Raw genomic sequence first — 20,945 nt, 5'->3', positions numbered from 1 at the left:
GGGCAGTGGCTCTAACCAGCCTTATAGCTTCTGCAGCAGCCTTTATAACACCCCGGAAGAAACCATTTCACAGAAGTGAGAGGGGGAGCTTCACACTGATATTTACTGCAGAGAAGCATTATTTCTATAAACGATGCTAACCAAAGGCTTATAGTCCTTCATAGTGAGTGGCCAAGCCTTAGGTATAAGTTTAGCTAAGCGCTGACCAGTGTGAACCCCCCTCCAGTCTGCAGTGGAATGAGCCAGGCGTCCCTGTAACCAGGGGTAACCAGGCAGTGCGGCGCTGCCGGGGGCGATACAGAGGAGCAGGGAAGTTTGTGTGTAAAGTCCAGAGCGGCAGACGGGATCGGGCAGACGGGATCGGGCAGACGGGATCGGGCAGACATGCCGGGAAGTCAGAGCGACCCCAGGAGCTATGTGCGCATCAGGCCTCTGCCCATCCCCAGCCAGAAGGGGCTGAAGGTCCAGGCCAGGAGCCCCTCACACTACAGGTGCTGGGCACCGCAGGAGCTGTTCTGGGACAAGTACTGCCGCAGGCAGAGGCAGCTGGCCCAGCAGGGGTACAATGCCCCCAACCACCAGCCCTATGAGGAGCTCGGGCACCCCCTAGTGCTGGAGGCCAAGAAGCTCATCCTGCACTCACTGGGACAAGACCAGGTAAAGGGCACAAGGGCCACAGCCATGTAACATCTGCTGCAGAGACCCTGTGTATACAGACCCTGTGTATAGAGACCCTGTGTATACAGACCTTGTGTATAGAGATCCTGTGTATACAGACCCTGTGTATAGAAGCCCTGTGTGTACAGACCCTGTGTATACAGACCCTCTGTATAGAGACCCTGTGTATAGAAGCCCTGTGTGTACAGACCCTGTGTATACAGACCCTCTGTATAGAGACCCTGTGTATAGAGACCCTGTGTATAGTGACCCTGTGTATAGTGACCCTGTGTATAGTGACCCTGTGTATAGAGACCCTGTGTATAGTGACCCTGTGTATAGTGACCCTGTGTATAGAGACCCTGTGTATAGAGACCCTGTGTATAGAGACCCTGTGTATACAGACCCTGTGTATAGAGAGCCTGTGTATACAGACCTTGTGTATAGAGACCCTGTGTATAGAGACCCTGTGTATACAGACCCTCTGTATAGAGACCCTGTGTATAGAGACCCTGTGTATAGTGACCCTGTGTATAGTGACCCTGTGTATAGTGACCCTGTGTATAGAGACCCTGTGTATAGTGACCCTGTGTATAGTGACCCTGTGTATAGAGACCCTGTGTATAGAGACCCTGTGTATAGAGACCCTGTGTATACAGACCCTGTGTATAGAGAGCCTGTGTATACAGACCTTGTGTATAGAGACCCTGTGTATACAGACCCTGTGTATAGAGAGCCTGTGTATACAGACCCTGTGTATACAGACCCTGTGTCTACAGACCCTGTGTATAGAGACCCTGTGTATACAGACCTTGTGTATAGAGACCCTGTGTATACAGACCCTGTGTATAGAGACCCTGTGTATACAGACCCTGTGTATAGAGACCCTGTGTATACAGACCCTGTGTATAGAGACCCTGTGTATAGAGACCCTGTGTATACAGACCTTGTGTATAGAGACCCTGTGTATACAGACCCTGTGTATAGAGAGCCTGTGTATACAGACCCTGTGTATACAGACCCTGTGTCTACAGACCCTGTGTATAGAGACCCTGTGTATACAGACCTTGTGTATAGAGACCCTGTGTATACAGACCCTGTGTATAGAGACCCTGTGTATACAGACCCTGTGTATAGAGACCCTGTGTATACAGACCTTGTGTATAGAAACCCTGTGTATAGAGACCTTGTGTATAGAGACCCTGTGTATAGAGACCCTGTGTATACAGACCCTGTGTATACAGACCCTGTGTATAGAGACCCTATGTATACAGACCCTGTGTATACAGACCTTGTGTATAGACCCTGTGTATACAGACCTCGTGTATACAGACCCTGTGTATACAGACCTTGTGTATAGAAACCCTGTGTATACAGACCCAGTGTATACAGACCTTGTGTATAGAAACCCTGTGTATAGAGACCCTGTGTATAGAGACCCTGTGTATAGAGACCCTGTGTATACAGACCCTGTGTATAGAGACCCTATGTATACAGACCCTGTGTATACAGACCTTGTGTATAGACCCTGTGTATACAGACCTCGTGTATACAGACCCTGTGTATACAGACCTTGTGTATAGAAACCCTGTGTATACAGACCCAGTGTATACAGACCCTGTGTATAGAGACCCTGTGTATAGAGACCCTGTGTATAGAGACTCTATGTATACAGACCTTGTGTATAGAAACCCTGTGTATACAGACCTCGTGTATACAGACCTCGTGTATAGAGACCCTGTGTATAGAGACCCTGTGTATACACACCCTATGTATACAGACCCTGTGTATACAGACCTTGTGTATAGAGACCCTGTGTATACAGACTCTATGTATACAGACCTTGTGTATAGAAACCCTGTGTATACAGACCCAGTGTATACAGAGCCTGTGTATACAGACCTTGTGTATAGAAACTATGTGTATAGAGACCCTGTGTATAGAGACCCTGTCTATAGAGACCCTGTGTATAGAGACCCTGTGTATACAGACCCTGTGTATGCAGACCCTGTGTATAGAGACCTTGTATATAGAGACCTTGTATATAGAGACCCTGTGTATAGTGACCCTGTGTATAGAGACCCTGTGTATAGAGACCCTGTGTATACAGCCCTTGTGTATAGACCCTGTGTATACAGATCTTGTGTATACAGACCTTATGTATACAGACCCTGTGTATACAGAACCTGTGTATACAGACCTTGTGTATAGAGACCCTGTGTATAGAGACCCTGTGTATAGAGACCCTGTGTATAGAGACCCTGTGTATACAGCCCTTGTGTGTACACCCTGTGTATACAGATCTTGTGTGTATAGAGACCCTGTGTATAGAGACCCTGTGTATAGAGACCCTGTGTATACAGATCTTGTGTACAGAGACCCTCTGTATAGAGACCCTCTGTATAGAGACCCTGTGTATAGAGACCCTGTGTATAGAGAACCTGTGTATAGAGACCCTGTGTATAGACCCTGTGTATACAGACCCTGTGTATAGGGACACTGTGTATGCAGACCTTGTGTACAGACGCTGTGTGTACAGACCCTGTTTATACAGACCCTGTGTATCGAGACTCTGTGTATACAGACCCTGTATACAGACCTTGTGTATCGAGACTCTGTGTATTGAGACCCTGTGTATAGGCAATGTGTATAGAGACCCTGTGTATACAGGCCTTGTGTACAGACCTTTTATATACAGACCTTGTGTATCGAGACCCTGTGTGTACAGACCCTGTGTGTACAGACCCTGTGTATACAGACCCTGTGTATACAGACCTTGTGTATCGAGACTCTGTGTATCGAGACCCTGTGTATAGGCAATGTGTATAGAGACCCTATGTATTCAGGCCTTGTGTACAGACCTTGTGTATACAGCTCTTGTGTAGAGACCTTGTGTATACAGACCTTGTGTATCGAGACCCTGTGTGTACAGACCCTGTGTATACAGAAATTGTGTGTACAGACCGTGTATACAGACCTTGTGTACAGATTTTATGTATACAGACCTTGTGTACAGGCCCTGTGTGTACAGACCCTGTGTGTACAGACCTTGTGTGCACAGACCTTGTGTACAGAACCCTGTGTATACAGTACAGACCTTGTGTATAGACCCTGTGTATTAAGACCCTTTGTGTACGTAGCCTGTGTACTGGCCAAGTGTACAGGCTCTTCATATAGACCCTGTATACAGTGGTGTATATTAGCTACTTACATATTACATGCCATTATGTTATATAATTCAGGTTATTTTATTGGAACTTTGCTGTTTGCTTCTGATTGATAATATTGTTTATGAATAATTAAAGAAGTGGTCCAGCGCCTAAAATGTATTTTCTATCTATCTTTACACCCTAACCACTTTTGTAATTTGCTTTATTATGAAATTTCCTACACATCTCCCTATCTAAATATTCCATAAATGTGTTTTTTATTACTGCACTTCCTGTGACATTTCATTTGAAAGGAGTCTCAAAATGAGATGTCACAGGAGGCTGTGGCTGCACTCACTCCCCGTAGAGTCCATTGCCGCTCCTGTAAAAGGACGACACAGGGAGAAGCTTAGCAGTTACTAGTTTCTTGCATCGCCGCCCACTCTGAAAACATCCTGGGTGATGGACGTTGTGGGAGAGGTGACTGCAGCGCCGGTACTCTGCAGTAATAGAAGCAGTGAGTGACACCAGCGCCGCCCCACAAGTTCCATCACCTCCCTCGTTTGTCATCAGGGGGTGGTGATAGAAGCAGTGGGGGCGGCGCTGATGTCACTCACGGCTTCTATCTCTTCCCCTGACAACGTCTTCTTTTACAGAATCTATGGCGGAGACAGAAGCATAGTGCCGGCACTGCACTCACATCTCCTAAAACCACCATAACCCATTATCAAGGATGTTTTCAGAGTGGGCGGCGATGCAAGAAACTAGTGAGCAACTGCCCCTTGTGACATTTAGCAATTGGATAGATTGGGAAAAGTGTAGGGTGTTGTGTAACTCTGGAGAGGTAGCGCTGGCCTAGGGAAAGGTGAATAAGGCCTCATTCAGAAGCCAGTGATTTTTGGCACATGCAAAAACTGAGTACCATATATACTCGAGTATAAGCCGAGATTTTCAGCCCAAAATTTTGGGCTGAAAGTGCCCCTCTCAGCTTATACTCGAGTCACGGTGGGCGGCAGGGTCGGCGGGTGAGGGGGAGAGGGCGCTGAGGTATACTCACCTAGTCCCGGCGATCCTGACGCTCCCTCTGCCTGTCCCACGGTCTTCGGTGCTGCAGATCTTCCCCTGTTCAGCGGTCACGTGGGACCGCTGATTAGAGAAATGAATATGCGGCTCCACCTCCCATAGGCGTGGAGCCGCATATTCATTTCTCTAATCAGCGGTGCCGGTGACCGCTGATAGAGGAAGAGGCTGCGGCACCGAAGACCGTGTGACAGGCAGAGGGAGCGGGACGTCGGGAGCAGGTAAGTATGTAATATTCACCTGTCCGCGTTCCACACACCGGGCGCCGCTCCATCTTTCCGGCGTCTCTCTGCTCTGACTGTGCAGGTCAGAGGGCGCGATGACGCATATAGTGTGCGCGGCGCCCTCTGCCTGATCAGTCAGTGCGAAGAGACGCCGGGACCGGACGCCGGGAGCTGCAAGCAAGAGAGGTGAGTATGGCATTTTTTTTTTATTGCAGCAGCAATGGCACAGCTTTATATGGCACAGCTATGGGGCAATAACGAACGGTGCAGAGCACTATATGGCACAGCTATGGGGCAATAATGAACGGTGCAGAGCACTATATGGCAGCTATGGGGCAATAATGAACGGTGCAGAGCACTATATGGCAGCTATGGGGCAATAATGAACGGCGCAGAGCACTATATAGCAGCTATGGGGCAATAATGAACGGTGCAGAGCACTATATGGCACAGCTATGGGGCAACAATGAACGGTGCAGAGCACTATATGGCACAGCTATGGGGCAATAATGAACGGTGCAGAGCACTATATGGCACAGCTATGGGGCAATAATGAACGGTGCAGAGCACTATATGGCACAGCTATGGGGCAATAATGAACGGTGCAGAGCACTATATGGCACAGCTATGGGCCATAATGAACGGTGCAGAGCACTATATGTCACAGCTATGGGGCAATAATGAACGGTGCAGAGCACTATATGGCACAGCTATGGGCCATAATGAACAGTGCAGAGCATTATATGTGGCACAGCTTTATATGGAGCATCTTATGGGGCAATAATGAACAGTATGGAGCATCTATTTTTACTTTTGACATTTACCGGTAGCTGCTGCATTTTCCACCCTAGGCTTATACTCGAGTCAGTAAGTTTTCCCAGTTTTTTTGTGGCAAAATTAGGGGGGGCGGCTTATACTCGGGTCGGCTTATACTCGAGTATATACGGAAATTTTCATCAGTGTTTTGGTTCTGAGTAACATCAATTTCTCATCTGTACAGTGTATAATATTTTTTCATTCAGAATTTCATAAGGTTTTTTTTCACGTTAAAAAAATAAACAATAGACTGATAGCGGTTTCTCAAGGTTTCTCAAACAGTTAAAATGAACAGCACATGGTTATGCAAATTGCCTCAGGGAGAAACCTTACCCCTTAGACCCCAGCACATGGTTGGCATCCGAGTGATGGCGTTTTTTTAAAAAAATTTTCACGTCCCCTAAGTTCTGCATTGGTGAGATTGATTTTTGATTCAGATCAATATCGGACGTGTTTTGGTTACGAAAGTGCACGGACATAGCTTGCAATAGGTGTGTGTTGAATCTGCAATAAACACTGATAGAACTCGTGCGCTAAGCTCTGACGTGTGGATGAGGCCTAATGTCTGTTTTTGTCGCTTTATACTGTAGGTCTGCGCCCTTTGGATACATATAAGTTTGAATAAGCCCTTTAGCCTTCTTGATCCTTATTAGTGATGAGCGAATATACTCGTTACTCGAGATTTCTCGAGCACGCTTGGGGGTCCTCTGAGTATTTTTTAGTGCTCGGAGATTTAGTTTTCCTCACCTCAGCTGAATGATTTACATCTGTTAGCCAGCATAAGTACATGTGGGGATTTCCTAGCAACCAGGCAACCCCCACATGTACTCACCCTGGCTATCAGATGTAAATCATTCAGCTGTGGGAATGAAAACTAAATCTCTGAGCACTAAAAAATACTCGGAGAACACCGGAGCGTGCTCGAGAAATCTCCAGTAACGAGTATATTCACTCATCACTAATTTATATCTTGCGTTTATTTTACACGTATATCGCCTGAGTCTCGCCAATGCAAGTCTATGGGTGGGAGAAAAAAATCGCACAGCACACGGACCATCAGTGTGACTTGCGAGAAATACATAACCACTTCCCTCATTTCAGCCCATTGAGCCATTAAATTCATTGGGGAAAAGCAGTGAGAAATGTAAAGCCATACGCATATCATACGGATACATAGATGCGAGGAAATCTCATCATTGCACTGCAAACGCATTACACATGGATGACCATACGGAGAACGTTGTGCGACTCTCGGTCGAGAGAATCGGAACGATTTTTCATACGTTAAGTGTGACTCCGGCCGAATACATACTATAGCCACCACAAACTTAAAAATCAACTATAAGGGCTGATGCATGCGATCGTAGTAATCGGAGGAGTCCCATCCGTCGTTTTGATTGATATCACTTGTCCCCATGTTATTTTATGGGGACGTGCACATGTCCGATTTTTTTTTTCTGGGTCCAAGGGAAAAAATGGCAGCATGCCTTCGATCTTAGCCATTCATATCTATGGGTGTGTGGAATATTGAACTGCACTCGGATGACATCACAATGTGATTAGCATAATTTACCCGATTCTCTCGGATGAGAGAAATCGGTCCTGTGATCCTAGCCTAACAGTGATATGTAAATTCTGCTGGAAGGGCTCTGGGCGGAGCTAAGCCCTTCCAATGTCTCGGCTCCCAGCTCCATTGTCAGCCTAAGGTCGGTGTCACACTGGCGTATTGCATCTGATGCGAGAACATCGGATGCGATATGCTAATGACACTCAGCTCCTGCTCGCAGCAGAGCAGGAGCCGAGTGTCATGCGTCTGTGCTCCGATTCTCTCGCACAGGGAGGATCGGAGCACAGCTGCGGAGGAGGCGGAGAAATGAATTTCTCCATCTCCTCCATTGCTGGGGTCCGCTTATAACGCACATCACTTGGATGATATCTGAGTGATGTGCGCTGTCTCACTCGCACCCATAGGCTTCCACTTACATGATTACTTTTTAGAGCTGATGCTAGAAAGGTTGGTAGGGGGGAATACAAATTAATCTTTCACAAAAACTGCATGGACACAGGGTGCCTTTCTCTGCCAATCTGAGGCTAGGTCATCAATATTAGATGACCAGACCCCACTTTAACCCCTTTACCCCCAATGGTGGTTTGCACGTTAATGACCGGGCTAATTTTTACATTTCTGACCACTGCCCCTTTATGAGGTTATAACTCTGGAACGCTTCAACGGATCCCAGTGATTCTGACATTGTTTTCTCGTGACATATTGTACTTCATGTTAGAGGTAAAATTTCTTTGATATTACCTGCGTTTATTTGTGAAAAAAATGGAAATTTGGCAAAAATTTAGAAAATTTCGCAATTTTCCAACTTTGAATTTTTATGCCCTTAAATCACAGAATTATGTCACACAACAAACTTAATAAGTAACATTTCCCACATGTCTACTTTACATCAGCACAATTTTGGAACCAGAATTTTTTTCGTTAGGGAGTTATAAGGGTTAAAAGTTAACCAGTGATTTCTCATTTTTCCAACAAAATTTACAAAACCATTTTTTTAGGGACCACCTCACATTTGAAGTCACTTTGAGGGGTCTATATGGTAGAAAAAAACCCAAAAGTGACACCATTCTAAAAACTGCACCCCTGAAGGTACTCAAAACCACTTTCAAGAAGTTTATTAATGCTTCAGGTGTTTTACAGGAGCTAAAGCACCTTGGAAGGAAAAAATGAACATTTTACTTTTTAGTCACAAAAATGATATTTTTGCAACAATTTTTTTTATTTTCCCAAGGGTAAAATGAGAAAATGGACCTCCAAAAATTGTTGTCCAATTTGTCCAGAGTCCACTGATACCCCGAATGTGGGGGCGGACCACTATTTTGGCGCACGGCAGGGCTCGGAAGGAAAGGAGCGCCATTTGACTTTTTCAAGCTAAATTTGGCTGGAATTGAGATCGGATGGCATGTCGCATTTGGAGAGCCCCTGATGTGCCTAAACAGTGGCAACCCCCCACAAGTGACCTCATTCTGGAAACTAGACCCCCTAAGGAACTTATATAGATGTGTGGTGAGCTCTTTGAACCCCCAAGTGCTTCACAGAAGTTTATAACGCCTTGAGTACGCTGATACCCCATATGTGGGGGGGAACTACTGTTTGGGTGTACGACAGGGCTCAGAAGGAAAGGAGCGCCGTTTGACTTTTTCAAGCTAAATTTGGCTGGAATTGAGATCGGACGCTATGTCGCATTTGCAGAGCCCTTGATGTGCCTAAACAGTGGAAACCCCCCACAAGTGACCACATTTTGGAAACTGGACCCCGTCACGAACTTATCTAGGTGTGTGGTGAGAATTTTGAACCCCCACGTGCTTCACTAAAATTTTTAATGCTCAGGCGTGAAAATAAAAAATTCTATTTTTTCCCACAAAAATGATCTTTTAGTCCCCAATTTTTAATTTTCCCAAGGGTAACAGGAGAAATTGGACCCCAAAAGCTGTTGTCCAGTTTGTCCTGAGTATGCTGGTACCCCTCATGTGGAAGAAAACTAATGTTTGGGCACACGTTGTGGCTCAAAAGGGAAGTAGTGATGTTTTGGAATGCAGGCTTTCATGGAATGTTCTGCGGGCATCATATTCCGTTTGCAGAGCCCCTGATGTGTCTAAACAGTAGAAACCTCCCACAAGTGACCCCATTTTGGAAACTGGACCCCCTAAGGAACTTATCTAGGTGTGTGGTGAGAATTTTGAACCCCCACGTGCTTCACTAAAGTTTATAATGCCCAGGCGTGAAAATAAAAAATCCTATTTTTTCCCACAAAAATGATGTTTTCGTCCCCAATTTTTAATTTTCCCAAGGGTAACAGGAGAAATTGGACATCAAAAGTTGTTGTCCAAATTGTCCTGATTACGCTGGTACGCCATATGTGGGAAAAAATTGTTTAGGCACACGTAGGGGCTCGAAAAGGAAGTAGTGACGTTTTGGAATGCAGACTTTGATGAAATGGTCTGCGGTCATCATGTTCCATTTGCAGAGCCCCTGATGTGCCTAAACAGTAAAAAAAAACAAAACACAAATGACATCATTTTGGAACCTAGACCCCCAAGGAACTTATCTAGATGTGCCCCCTGCTTGGAACTAATGTACGGTTTCCTGTAAAGTAAATTAGTAGTCCATGGAGATGTGGTACAATTTGAAGCAATCCTTCGTACACAGGCCAGGTTTTTCGGGGCAGGTGTCGCATTGATAAATGGTGTCCTTGCATATTCCCCTTTTGTAACACACTCGACACCTTTTTTGCGGCTTACCTTTCCTTCCAGTTGACTGGACCACCCCCGGAAAATGCTGACCTGGTATGATACGAGCACCTTCAGTTCTGGAAGTACTGGGGCCCGCTCCTTCCTGAGTGCCAAATATCAGGGCCTTAACCACTACCTCCTGGAACTGAAGGTACAACGTATCGGTGTGGCATGCACATTGTGACAGCAGGAAAGCGTTGAGCATTGCCATTTGTACAATGTGCACGGCCAGCTTTTTGTACCACACCTTGGCCTTTCTCAAAGCACTTTCATCAACGCCCCCCATGCTTTTGTTGTACCCCAGTACACAGTCCGGTTTGCAGACCTGTGTAGAGGTACCCCGTACAATGCTGAGGGCGCTGTCATCACTGTGTATGGTGGTCAAGAGAAGGACATCCCTCTTGTCCTTGTACTTTACCACCAGCAGGTGGTCGCTACATTGGGCTTTGCTCGCACCTTTTCTGAGCATCTGCCCAAGTAGCATCTTTGGGAGGCCTCTCTGATTTTTGCAGACAGTACCGCAGGCTGCGGTACCTCGCGCAGAGAGGGATTTGTAGAGTGAGACGCTGGTATAAAAGTTATCGGTATAGAGGTGATAACCTTTATCCAGCAATGGGTGCACCAAATCCCACACAATTTTCCCACTCACTCTCAGGACAGGAAGACACTCAGTGGGTTCAATCCTGGTGTCCTTCCCTTCGTACACTCTAAACCTGTGGATGTACCCTGAGGTACTCTCACACAGCTTGTAGAGTTTGATTCCGTACCTGACCCTCTTGTTGGGCAGGTATTGATGGAATCCGAGCCGCCCCTTAAAATGGACCAAGGACTCATCCACGCAGATGTCCCTTTTGGGCACGTACACTTCAGAAAACTTTTTGTTGAAGTGTTCGATGACCGGCCGAATTTTGAACAGACGGTCAAAGTTGGGGTCATCTCGTGCGGGACACTGTGCATTATCGGAATAATGCAGGAACCATGACCATTCAGAACACTGGAGAGTTATATAAAATACCTACACTCCAATATTGCCGAATTTCTCGCTTCTTCACAATCCCCATGTGGAGGACCAGGCCCCAAAACTGCATCATTTCAACATTGTCTACATTGGTGAAGTAGTTCACCGATCAACTCTCGCGCTCGCTTTTTTTCCTCAGCCCCTTTGCGCAACCTCTGTACACACATCCCGCAGCCGCCAAACTTTGATAAGTGAAGCAGTTCACTTATCAGAGTTTGTGCATGCCGTTTACACGTGCGCACATCAAGCAGCGGCCAAACTTTGATAAGTGGAACAGTTCACTTATCAGAGCTGGGCCTCCTGTTTTAGACACTTTTACTTTTTTGTCATCTCCGTGCGCACATCCAGCAGCCGCCGAGGAAAAAAAAAGCGAGCACGAGCGTTGATCGGTGAACTGCGTCACCAATCAAAGTTCAGCGGCTACTAAATGTGCGCACGGAGGCGGCGCAAATGGGGGTGGAGGGGGTTAAAAAGAGGGGGAGGGGGGATTGGGGTGGATGTGGGGATTGGGGTGGATGTGGGGATTGGGGTGGATGAAGGGGGATTGGGCAGGGATCAGGGATAAAACTTACGTGTTGTTGTCTTCTTTCTTTAGCAGGGATTATGGTGCTACAGGCTGCTGTGGCACCACAATACCCAGCACAGCAGAAAGATCCAGCAGGGAGATAGAGGCACAAGATCCAGCAGGGAGATCCAGCAGTATGACCGCTCTGTAGGAATCCTCAGCTAGAGTGAGGACCCCTGCAGAGCGGTCATGCACAGGTCAGGCAGGTGACAGACAGGTCACAGAGCGGTCATACTGCTGCTGTGACCTGTCATTAGTGGGATCGACCATAACATCGATCCCACCAATCAGAGCTTTCCTGGTCACCCTAGCAACTGCTCGTGATCTGGCTGTGACCTGCCTAGAATCGGAGCTCTTAGCTCCGATCTTAGGCAGGTCACAGCCATGTCACCTGCAGGGCACAGAGCAGTCACAGCGTGACCGCCGCTGTGCCCTGTGATTGGTGCGATCAACGATGACATCAATCGCGCCAATCAGCTCCTGCAGGCCCTACTGGGCTATTAGAGCACCGATCCACGCAGGTTCCGGCAGGGCACAGCGTGGTAATTCCACGCTGTGCCCTGCGATTGGCGCGATCGATGCGATCGCGCCAATCCGGGGTGTTTTTGCCAGTGCCTAGCATTGCCAGGCACTGGACCTAGGATCGAGTACATCGGTACTCGATCCTAGCCTGTGACCTCATTGTTTCAGCCGCTCCGATTGGCTGAAACAATGAGAATGGCTGTGATTGGCTGTTCAGAATGTGGGGAAAGCTCACATGCAGAAAGATGTCCTCACACAACCTTGTTACACAATATTATGTCCTGACATAGCCCCATGCATAAAGATGTCCGCAAACAGTTCCTTTGCCCAGTATTAGCCCCACATTGCCCCTTACACAGCAATATGTCCCCACACAGCCCCCCTTATGCATTATTGTCAGCCCCCTCCCACAGAATGATGCAAGAAAATAAAACTAAAACTACTCACCTAACCCCATTCACCCAGAGCTCCAGTCTGCATTGTGTGGCACTGCTGGTGTAATGTACTAACGCCATTGCGACTCAGTGATGATACGGGAAGCTGCCGCCTTCCTGTTCCATTGTTTTGTTCACTGGTTTATTGCCGATATCCGTGAAAGTGAGATGCCGGAGGGAGGATAGCTGTGTGGTGCAGGACATTACTGCATAAAGCCCTTTGTCTGTCCTTTTCATCGGGCCACACCGGATCAGCCAAAATGCCACATGTGACCTGCAGGCCACACTTTGCTCAGGTCTGATCAATTTGATTATTGGAATTCAGGCAGCAAAGCATGGCGACAGGACCCGTCTCCAGACAGCCGAATTGGCACAATCAGTGTTGTGTCTACTGGCTGTGTAGCTGCACATGCTGCTGCCTGTCAATCACTGCGAAGAGGGTGGAGGAAGCTGTTCTCTCATAAATATAATGGTCATAGAAACTAGATGGCTGGTGTATCCTTAGATCATCAATAGAAAGGTACTGGAACAACCCTTAAGGCCTCTTCATATTAAGCGACGCTGCAGTGATACCGACAACGATCCGGATTGCTGCAGCGTCGCTGTTTGGTCGCTGGAGAGCTGTCACACAGACAGCTCTCCAGCGACCAATGATCCCGAAGTCCCCGGGTAACCAGGGTAAACATCGGGTTACTAAGCGCTTAGTAACCCGATGTTTACCCTGGTTACCAGCGTAAAAGTAAAAAAAAACAAACAGTACATACTTACCTAACGCTGTCTGTCCCCGGCGCTCAGCTGCTCTGCACTCCTCCTGCACTGGCTGTGAGCGTCGGTCAGCCGGAAAGCAGAGCGGTGACGTCACCGCTCTGCTTTCCGGCCGCTGTGCTCACAGCCAGTGCAGGAGGAGTGCAGAGCACAGCGCCGGGGACAGACAGCGTTAGGTAAGTATGTAGTGTTTTTTTTTTTTTACTTTTACGCTGGTAACCAGGGTAAACATCAGGTTACTAAGTGCGGCCCTGCGCTTAGTAACCCGATGTTTACCCTGGTTACCAGTGAAGACATCGCTGGATCGGTGTCACACACGCCGATCCAGCGATGTCCACGGGAGATCCAGCGACGAAATAAAGTTCTGGACTTTGTTCAGCGACCAACGATCTCCCAGCAGGGGCCTGATCGTTGGTCGCTGTCACACAGAACGATTTCCTTAACGATATCGTTGCTACGTCACAAAAAGCAACGATATCGTTAACGATATCGTTATGTGTGAAGGCACCTTTAGGCTATTTGCACACGTTCAGGATTTCTTGCAGAAATTTCCTGAGCAAAACCGGACATTTTCTGCAAGAAATCCGCATGCGTTTTTACCACGTTTTTTGGTGCGTTTTTTTTGCAGATTTTTCTGGAATGCAATAATATAGTGGGAAATCCGCAAAAAATCTGCAAAATTAATGAACATGCTGCGTTTTTTACCGCGATGTGCGATCATGTGCACAAAAATTGCGGAATGCTTTCTAAATGATGGGATGCATAATGTATGCGTTCTTTTCACGTTTTTATAGCGAAAAAAACACGAAAAATCTGCAACGTGTGTACACATTTATTGGGTGCTTAAGGAATAGTGGTCCTATAGGTGATGATCTATTGAAGGATTTGTGATGAAATTCACAGTGGTCTAGAGTCCAGCTTCTTAACATGTGGTATGTTAACCCCATAGAGGATAGGCGGGGCCGTATTTAGAGTCTCTGCCGCCCCAGGCACTTTTAGTGCTGCCTCCCCAGGCCATGTATTCTGGAGCTATTGTCTATGTGTTCATGCAAACTGATTTGTGCAAAAAATTGCAACATTTCAAACCGTTTTACATCAGAATTCTGGGAAAAATCCTGATAAATCTGGGCCCCAGGACATTCTGCATGTACATTGTCCGAGATGACATTGTACTGTAAGTAAACTCAATGAAGGAATTATGTTTTTTTCACATTTTTCTTGTCCTATTATGTCAAATCTACTTGGTAATTTTCCCCTAATAAACATAGACTTTAGTATAAGGCTACTTTCACACATCAGTTTTTTTTGCCGTCAGGCAGAATCCGGCGAATTTTTAAAAAAGCGGATCCGTTGCAAATTGTGAAAAACTGATGTATCAGTTTTTTTTCGCCGGATCCGAGTATGTGGATCTGCCGGCTATTTTGAATTCTGGGGAGGAGAGAGAGAGAGACCGACCCCAGAATGGAAAATGCAAGATTTGTTAAAAAGGGAATCCGTCACCGGATTTCATCATTTTACTTCACGTTTCATCTGTTGTTCGACGGACAGTAAAAACGTTCCTATGTCTGTTTTCTGAGGCCGCCGAAAAATTAATTTTCGACGGATCGCTAATACAAGTCTATGAGAAATAAACGGATCCGGCGGCAACTTTTGCCGGATCTGTTTTTTTCAAAATTTGCTGGATTGTGCCTGATGGCAAAAATCTGATGTGTGAAAGAAAGTAGCCTAAAAATCTATATAAACCATGTGCATTCCATCTACTTTGTTGCCCACCAATGAAATATCGCTGTTCATCGTTCTTGTAAACACATCAGAGCTTGAAAAGAAGATAAAATCGTACAATAAATTCTTCATTTAGATGATGAAGTCACACGGACGGATCCCATTCTAGAGGAAAAGGCGGAAGAAAAGCGTGTAAAAAGTGAATATCATTTTAATTATAGGTTCTCGTCTCCGAGGGAATGTGGAAGAACAACACGTTTAGTAATTAGCAAACAAAAGCGAAATAAGACTTTTAGCCATTTAATTAGATGTTGTTTTGCTTTATTTTTCTATTTAGAGGGAGGAATAAGCAAACATTTGTGTGCAAAAAAATAAAACCAGTAAAGCCATGTTAGCGCGGTAAATGTGATGTTCAGATAAATCCATTTTCAGAATGGAATAATCAGGAAATATTGTTTAGCGTAGAAGTATGTTTATTGAGAACATTAAGGTAGGCATTGCGGCGTGCATGCTAATTAGCCAGCGTACTGCAGGCTTGATGAGACAATCTATTCACATTAGCCAAGGCAGATAAGCTGTTTATTATTTTCTTTATAGAGGCAATACTTGGAGTTTTCCTTGTACTTAATAATTATCTTTTAATTACTTTTTAAAATGGCCGATAAGCAGATGGCATTTTATATAGTACAAAATTCCAAAATCACATCATCACATTGAGCCCTATATGGCATATTCTTTGGCAAGTGTGAAAACAGTTTGTCCTGAAAGCCACAACTACTACTATGAAGCCGACAGCTGACTGTACGCTTACAGCTTTATAATTCGGATGCTCGTCGAAGCAATAAAAAAATTGTCTGAAATGCGGCCTACATACTGTTATGAACTGGTGGTTTAGAACCACAATGGACCAGGTGGTTAAGAGCACACAAAATGACCTGATAGTTACTAATAACATAGGACGAGCTCTGAGACGTGGGAACTCTGCTGACCGCAATCCCTAATCCTATCACACCACACTAGAAGTAGCCGTGGAGCGCTCCTGACCAGACCTAGGCGCCTCGGCACAGCCTAAGAAACTAGCTAGCCCTGAAGATAGAAAAATAAGCCTACCTTGCCTCAGAGAAATTCCCCAAAGGAAAAGGCAGCCCCCCACATATAATGACTGTGAGTAAAGATGAAAATACAAACACAGAGATGAAATAGATTTTAGCAAAGTGAGCCCGACTTACTGAATAGACCGAGGATAGGAAAGATAGCTTTGCGGTCAGCACAAAAACCTACAAACAACCACGCAGAGGGCGCAAAAAGACCCTCCGCACCGACTAACGGTACGGAGGTGCTCCCTCTGCGTCCCAGAGCTTCCAGCAAGCAAGACAAACCAAAATAGCAAGCTGGACAGAAAAAATAGCAAACAAAAGAAACACAAGCAGAACTTAGCTTATGCAGGGAAGACAGGCCACAAGAACGATCCAGGAGAGAGCAAGACCAATACTGGAACATTGACTGGAGGCAAGGAACAAAGAACTAGGTGGAGTTAAATAGAGCAGCACCTAACGACTTAACCTCGACACCTGAGGAAGGAAACTCAGAAGCCGCAGCCCCACTCACATCCACCAGAGGAAGCCCATGGACAGAACCAGCCGAAGTACCACTCATGACCACAGGAGGGAGCTTGACCACAGAATTCACAAGAGTACCCCCCCCTTGAGGAGGGGTCACCGAACCCTCACCAGAGCCCCCAGGCCGACCAGGATGAGCCGAATGAAAGGCACAAACCAGATCGGCAGCATGAACATCAGAGGCAAAGACCCAGGAATTATCTTCCTGACCATAACCCTTCCACTTAACCAGGTACTGGAGTTTCCATCTCGAAATACGAGAATCCAAAATCTTCTCCACCACATACTCCAACTCCCCCTCAACCAAAACCGGGGCAGGAGGATCAACGGATGGAACCACAGGTGCCACGTATCTCCGCAACAATGACCTATGGAATACATTATGGATGGAAAAAGAAGCTGGAAGGGTCAAACGAAACGACACAGGATTAAAAACCTCAGAAATCCTATACGGACCAATGAAACGAGGCTTAAACTTAGGAGAGGAAACTTTCATAGGAATATGACGAGATGACAACCAAACCAAATCCCCAACACGAAGTCGGGGACCCACACAGCGCCTGCGGTTAGCGAAACGTTGAGCCTTCTCCTGGGACAATGTCAAATTGTCCACTACATGAGTCCAAATCTGCTGCAACCTATCCACCACAGTATCCACACCAGGACAGTCCGAAGACTCAACCTGCCCTGAAGAGAAACGAGGATGGAAACCAGAATTGCAGAAAAACGGCGAAACCAAAGTAGCCGAGCTGGCCCGATTATTAAGGGCGAACTCAGCCAAAGGCAAAAAGGACACCACATCAGATATGTTTCCAAGGTCTGATTGGTTCGTTCAGTTTGGCCATTTGTCTGAGGATGGAAAGCCGAGGAAAAAGACAAATCAATGCCCATCCTAGCACAAAAGGCTCGCCAAAACCTCGAAACAAACTGGGAACCTCTGTCAGAAACGATGTTCTCCGGAATGCCATGTAAACGAACCACATGCTGGAAAAACAATGGCACCAAATCAGAGGAGGAAGGCAATTTAGAGAAGGGTACCAAATGGACCATCTTAGAGAAGCGATCACAAACCACCCAAATGACCGACATCTTTTGAGAGACAGGGAGATCCGAAATAAAATCCATAGAGATATGTGTCCAGGGCCTCTTCGGGACCGGCAAGGGCAAAAGCAACCCACTGGCGCGAGAACAGCAGGGCTTAGCCCGAGCACAAGTCCCACAGGACTGCACAAATGAACGCACATCCCGCGACAGAGACGGCCACCAAAAGGATCTAGCCACCAAATCTCTGGTACCAAAGATTCCAGGATGACCAGCCAACACCGAACAATGAACCTCAGAGATAACTATATTCGTCCACCTATCAGGGACAAACAGTTTCTCCGCTGGGCAACGGTCAGGTCTACTAGCCTGAAATTTTTGCAGCACCCACCGCAAATCAGGGGAGATGGCAGACAAAATTACCCCCTCTTTGAGAATACCCGCCGGCTCAGGCAAACCCGGAGAGTCGGGCACAAAACTCCTAGACAGGGCATCCGCCTTCACATTCTTAGAGCCCGGAAGGTACGAAACCACAAAGTCAAAACGGGAGAAAAACAGCGACCAACGAGCCTGTCTAGGATTCAACCGTTTGGCAGACTCGAGATAAGTCAAGTTCTTGTGATCAGTCAAGACCACCACGCGATGCTTAGCTCCTTCAAGCCAATGACGCCACTCCTCGAATGCCCACTTCATGGCCAGCAACTCTCGATTGCCAACATCATAATTACGCTCAGCAGGCGAAAACTTCCTGGAAAAGAAGGCACATGGTTTCATCACCGAGCCATCAGAACTTCTTTGCGACAAAACAGCCCCTGCTCCAATCTCAGAAGCATCAACCTCGACCTGGAACGGGAGCGAAACATCTGGCTGGCACAACACAGGGGCAGAAGAAAAACGACGCTTCAATTCCTGAAAAGCTTCCACAGCAGCAGAAGACCAATTGACCACATCAGCACCCTTCTTGGTTAAATCAGTCAACGGTTTAGCAATACTAGAAAAATTATTGATGAAGCGACGATAAAAATTAGCAAAGCCCAGGAACTTTTGCAGACTCTTCAGAGATGTAGGCTGAGTCCAATCATAAATGGCCTGAACTTTAACAGGGTCCATCTCGATAGTAGAAGGGGAAAAAATGAAACCCAAAAATTAAACCTTCTGAACACCAAAGAGACACTTAGACCCCTTCACAAACAAAGAATTCGCACGCAGGACCTGGAACACCATTCTAACCTGCTTCACGTGAGACTCCCAATCATCCGAGAAGACCAAAATATCATCCAAGTATACAATCAGGAATTTGTCCAGGTACTCTCGGAAGATGTCATGCATAAAGGACTGAAATACTGATGGAGCATTGGAAAGCCCGAATGGCATAACCAGGTACTCAAAATGGCCCTCGGGCGTATTAAATGCTGTTTTCCATTCATCGCCCTGTTTACTACGCACAAGATTATACGCACCACGAAGATCTATCTTGGTGAACCAACTAGCCCCCTTAATCCGAGCAAACAAATCAGACAGCAGTGGCAAGGGGTACTGAAATTTGACTGTGATTTTATTAAGAAGGCGGTAATCAATACAAGGTCTCAACGAACCATCCTTCTTGGCCACATAAAAGAACCCTGCTCCCAATGGCGACGACGACGGGTGAATATGACCCTTCTCCAAGGATTCCTTTACATAACTCCGCATAGCGGCGTGCTCAGGCACAGACAAATTAAACAGTCGACCTTTAGGAAACTTACTACCAGGAATCAAATCGATAGCACAATCGCAATCCCTATGCGGAGGTAGGGCACTGGATTTGGGCTCATCAAATACATCCCGGTAATCCGACAAGAACTCTGGGACCAGAAGGGGTGGATGATGAAATAGACAGAAATGGAACATCACCATGTACCCCCTGACAACCCCAGCTGGACACAGACATAGATTTCCAATCCAATACTGGGTTATGGACCTGTAGCCATGGCAACCCCAACACGACCACATCATGCAGATTATGCAACACCAAAAAGCGAATATCCTCCTGATGCGCAGGCTTATTCTTGGCCAAAGGCGTAGCATCAATTCCTCTCAATGGAATAGGATACTGCAAGGGCTCCAAGAAAAACCCACAGCGCCTAGCAAACTCCAAGTCCATCAAATTCAGGGGAGCGCCTGAATCCACAAATGCCATGACAGAATAGGATGACAAAGAGCAGATCAAAGTAACGGACAAAAGAAATTTCGACTGTACCGTACCAATGGTGGCAGACCTCGCGAAACGCCTGGTGCGCTTAGGACAATCGGAGATAGCATGAGTGGAATCACCACAGTAAAAACACAGCCCATTCCGACGTCTGTGTTCTTGCCGTTCAGCTCTGGTCAAAGTCCTATCACATTGCATAGGCTCAGGTTTATGCTCAGATAATACCGCCAAATGGTGCACAGTTTTACGCTCACGTAAGCGTCGATCGATCTGAATGGCCAAAGACATAGACTCATTCAGACCAGCAGGCATAGGAAATCCCACCATGACATCCTTAAGGGCTTCAGAGAGACCCTTTCTGAAAATTGCTGCCAGAGCACATTCATTCCATTGAGTGAGCACAGACCACTTCCTAAACTTCTGACAATAAATCTCTACCTCATCCTGGCCCTGACACAGAGCCAGCAAGATTTTCTCTGCCTGATCCACTGAATTAGGTTCATCATAAAGCAATCCGAGCGCCAGAAAAAACGCATCAATATCACATAATGCAGGATCTCCTGGCGCAAGGAAAAATGCCCAGTCTTGAGGGTCGCCACGTAATAAAGAAATAATGATCTTACTTGTTGAACTGGGTCACCAGAGGAGCGGGGTTTCAAAGCCAGAAACAGTTTACAATTATTTTTGAAATTCAGAAACTTAGCTCTATCTCCAGAAAATAACTCAGGAATAGGAATTTTAGGTTCTAACATAGGATTCTGAACCACTAAATCTTGAATGTTCTGTACACTTATAGTGAGATTATCCATCAAAGAGGACAGACCTTGAATGTCCATCACTACA

The 20,945-nt window shown here is 46.3% G+C and overlaps 1 protein-coding gene across 1 annotated transcript in view; it reads left to right on the top strand.

Annotated features, from left to right (window-relative positions):
* Nucleotides 1–288: 288 nt before the first annotated feature.
* CCDC60 (coiled-coil domain containing 60) overlaps nucleotides 289–20,945 on the top strand; it is a 330,055-nt gene continuing 309,398 nt past the window's right edge. The window contains exon 1 of the mRNA XM_069754456.1: nucleotides 289–657. Coding sequence (XP_069610557.1) covers nucleotides 385–657 — 273 coding nt within the window. The 5' untranslated portion in view covers nucleotides 289–384. The remainder of the gene's footprint in view (nucleotides 658–20,945) is intronic.

The sequence above is a fragment of the Ranitomeya imitator genome, chromosome 1, assembly GCF_032444005.1.
Source record: "Ranitomeya imitator isolate aRanImi1 chromosome 1, aRanImi1.pri, whole genome shotgun sequence".
NCBI lineage: Eukaryota > Metazoa > Chordata > Amphibia > Anura > Dendrobatidae > Ranitomeya > Ranitomeya imitator.
Note: the sequence above shows the minus strand (reverse complement) of the source record. Positions and strands in the feature narration are given on the sequence as shown.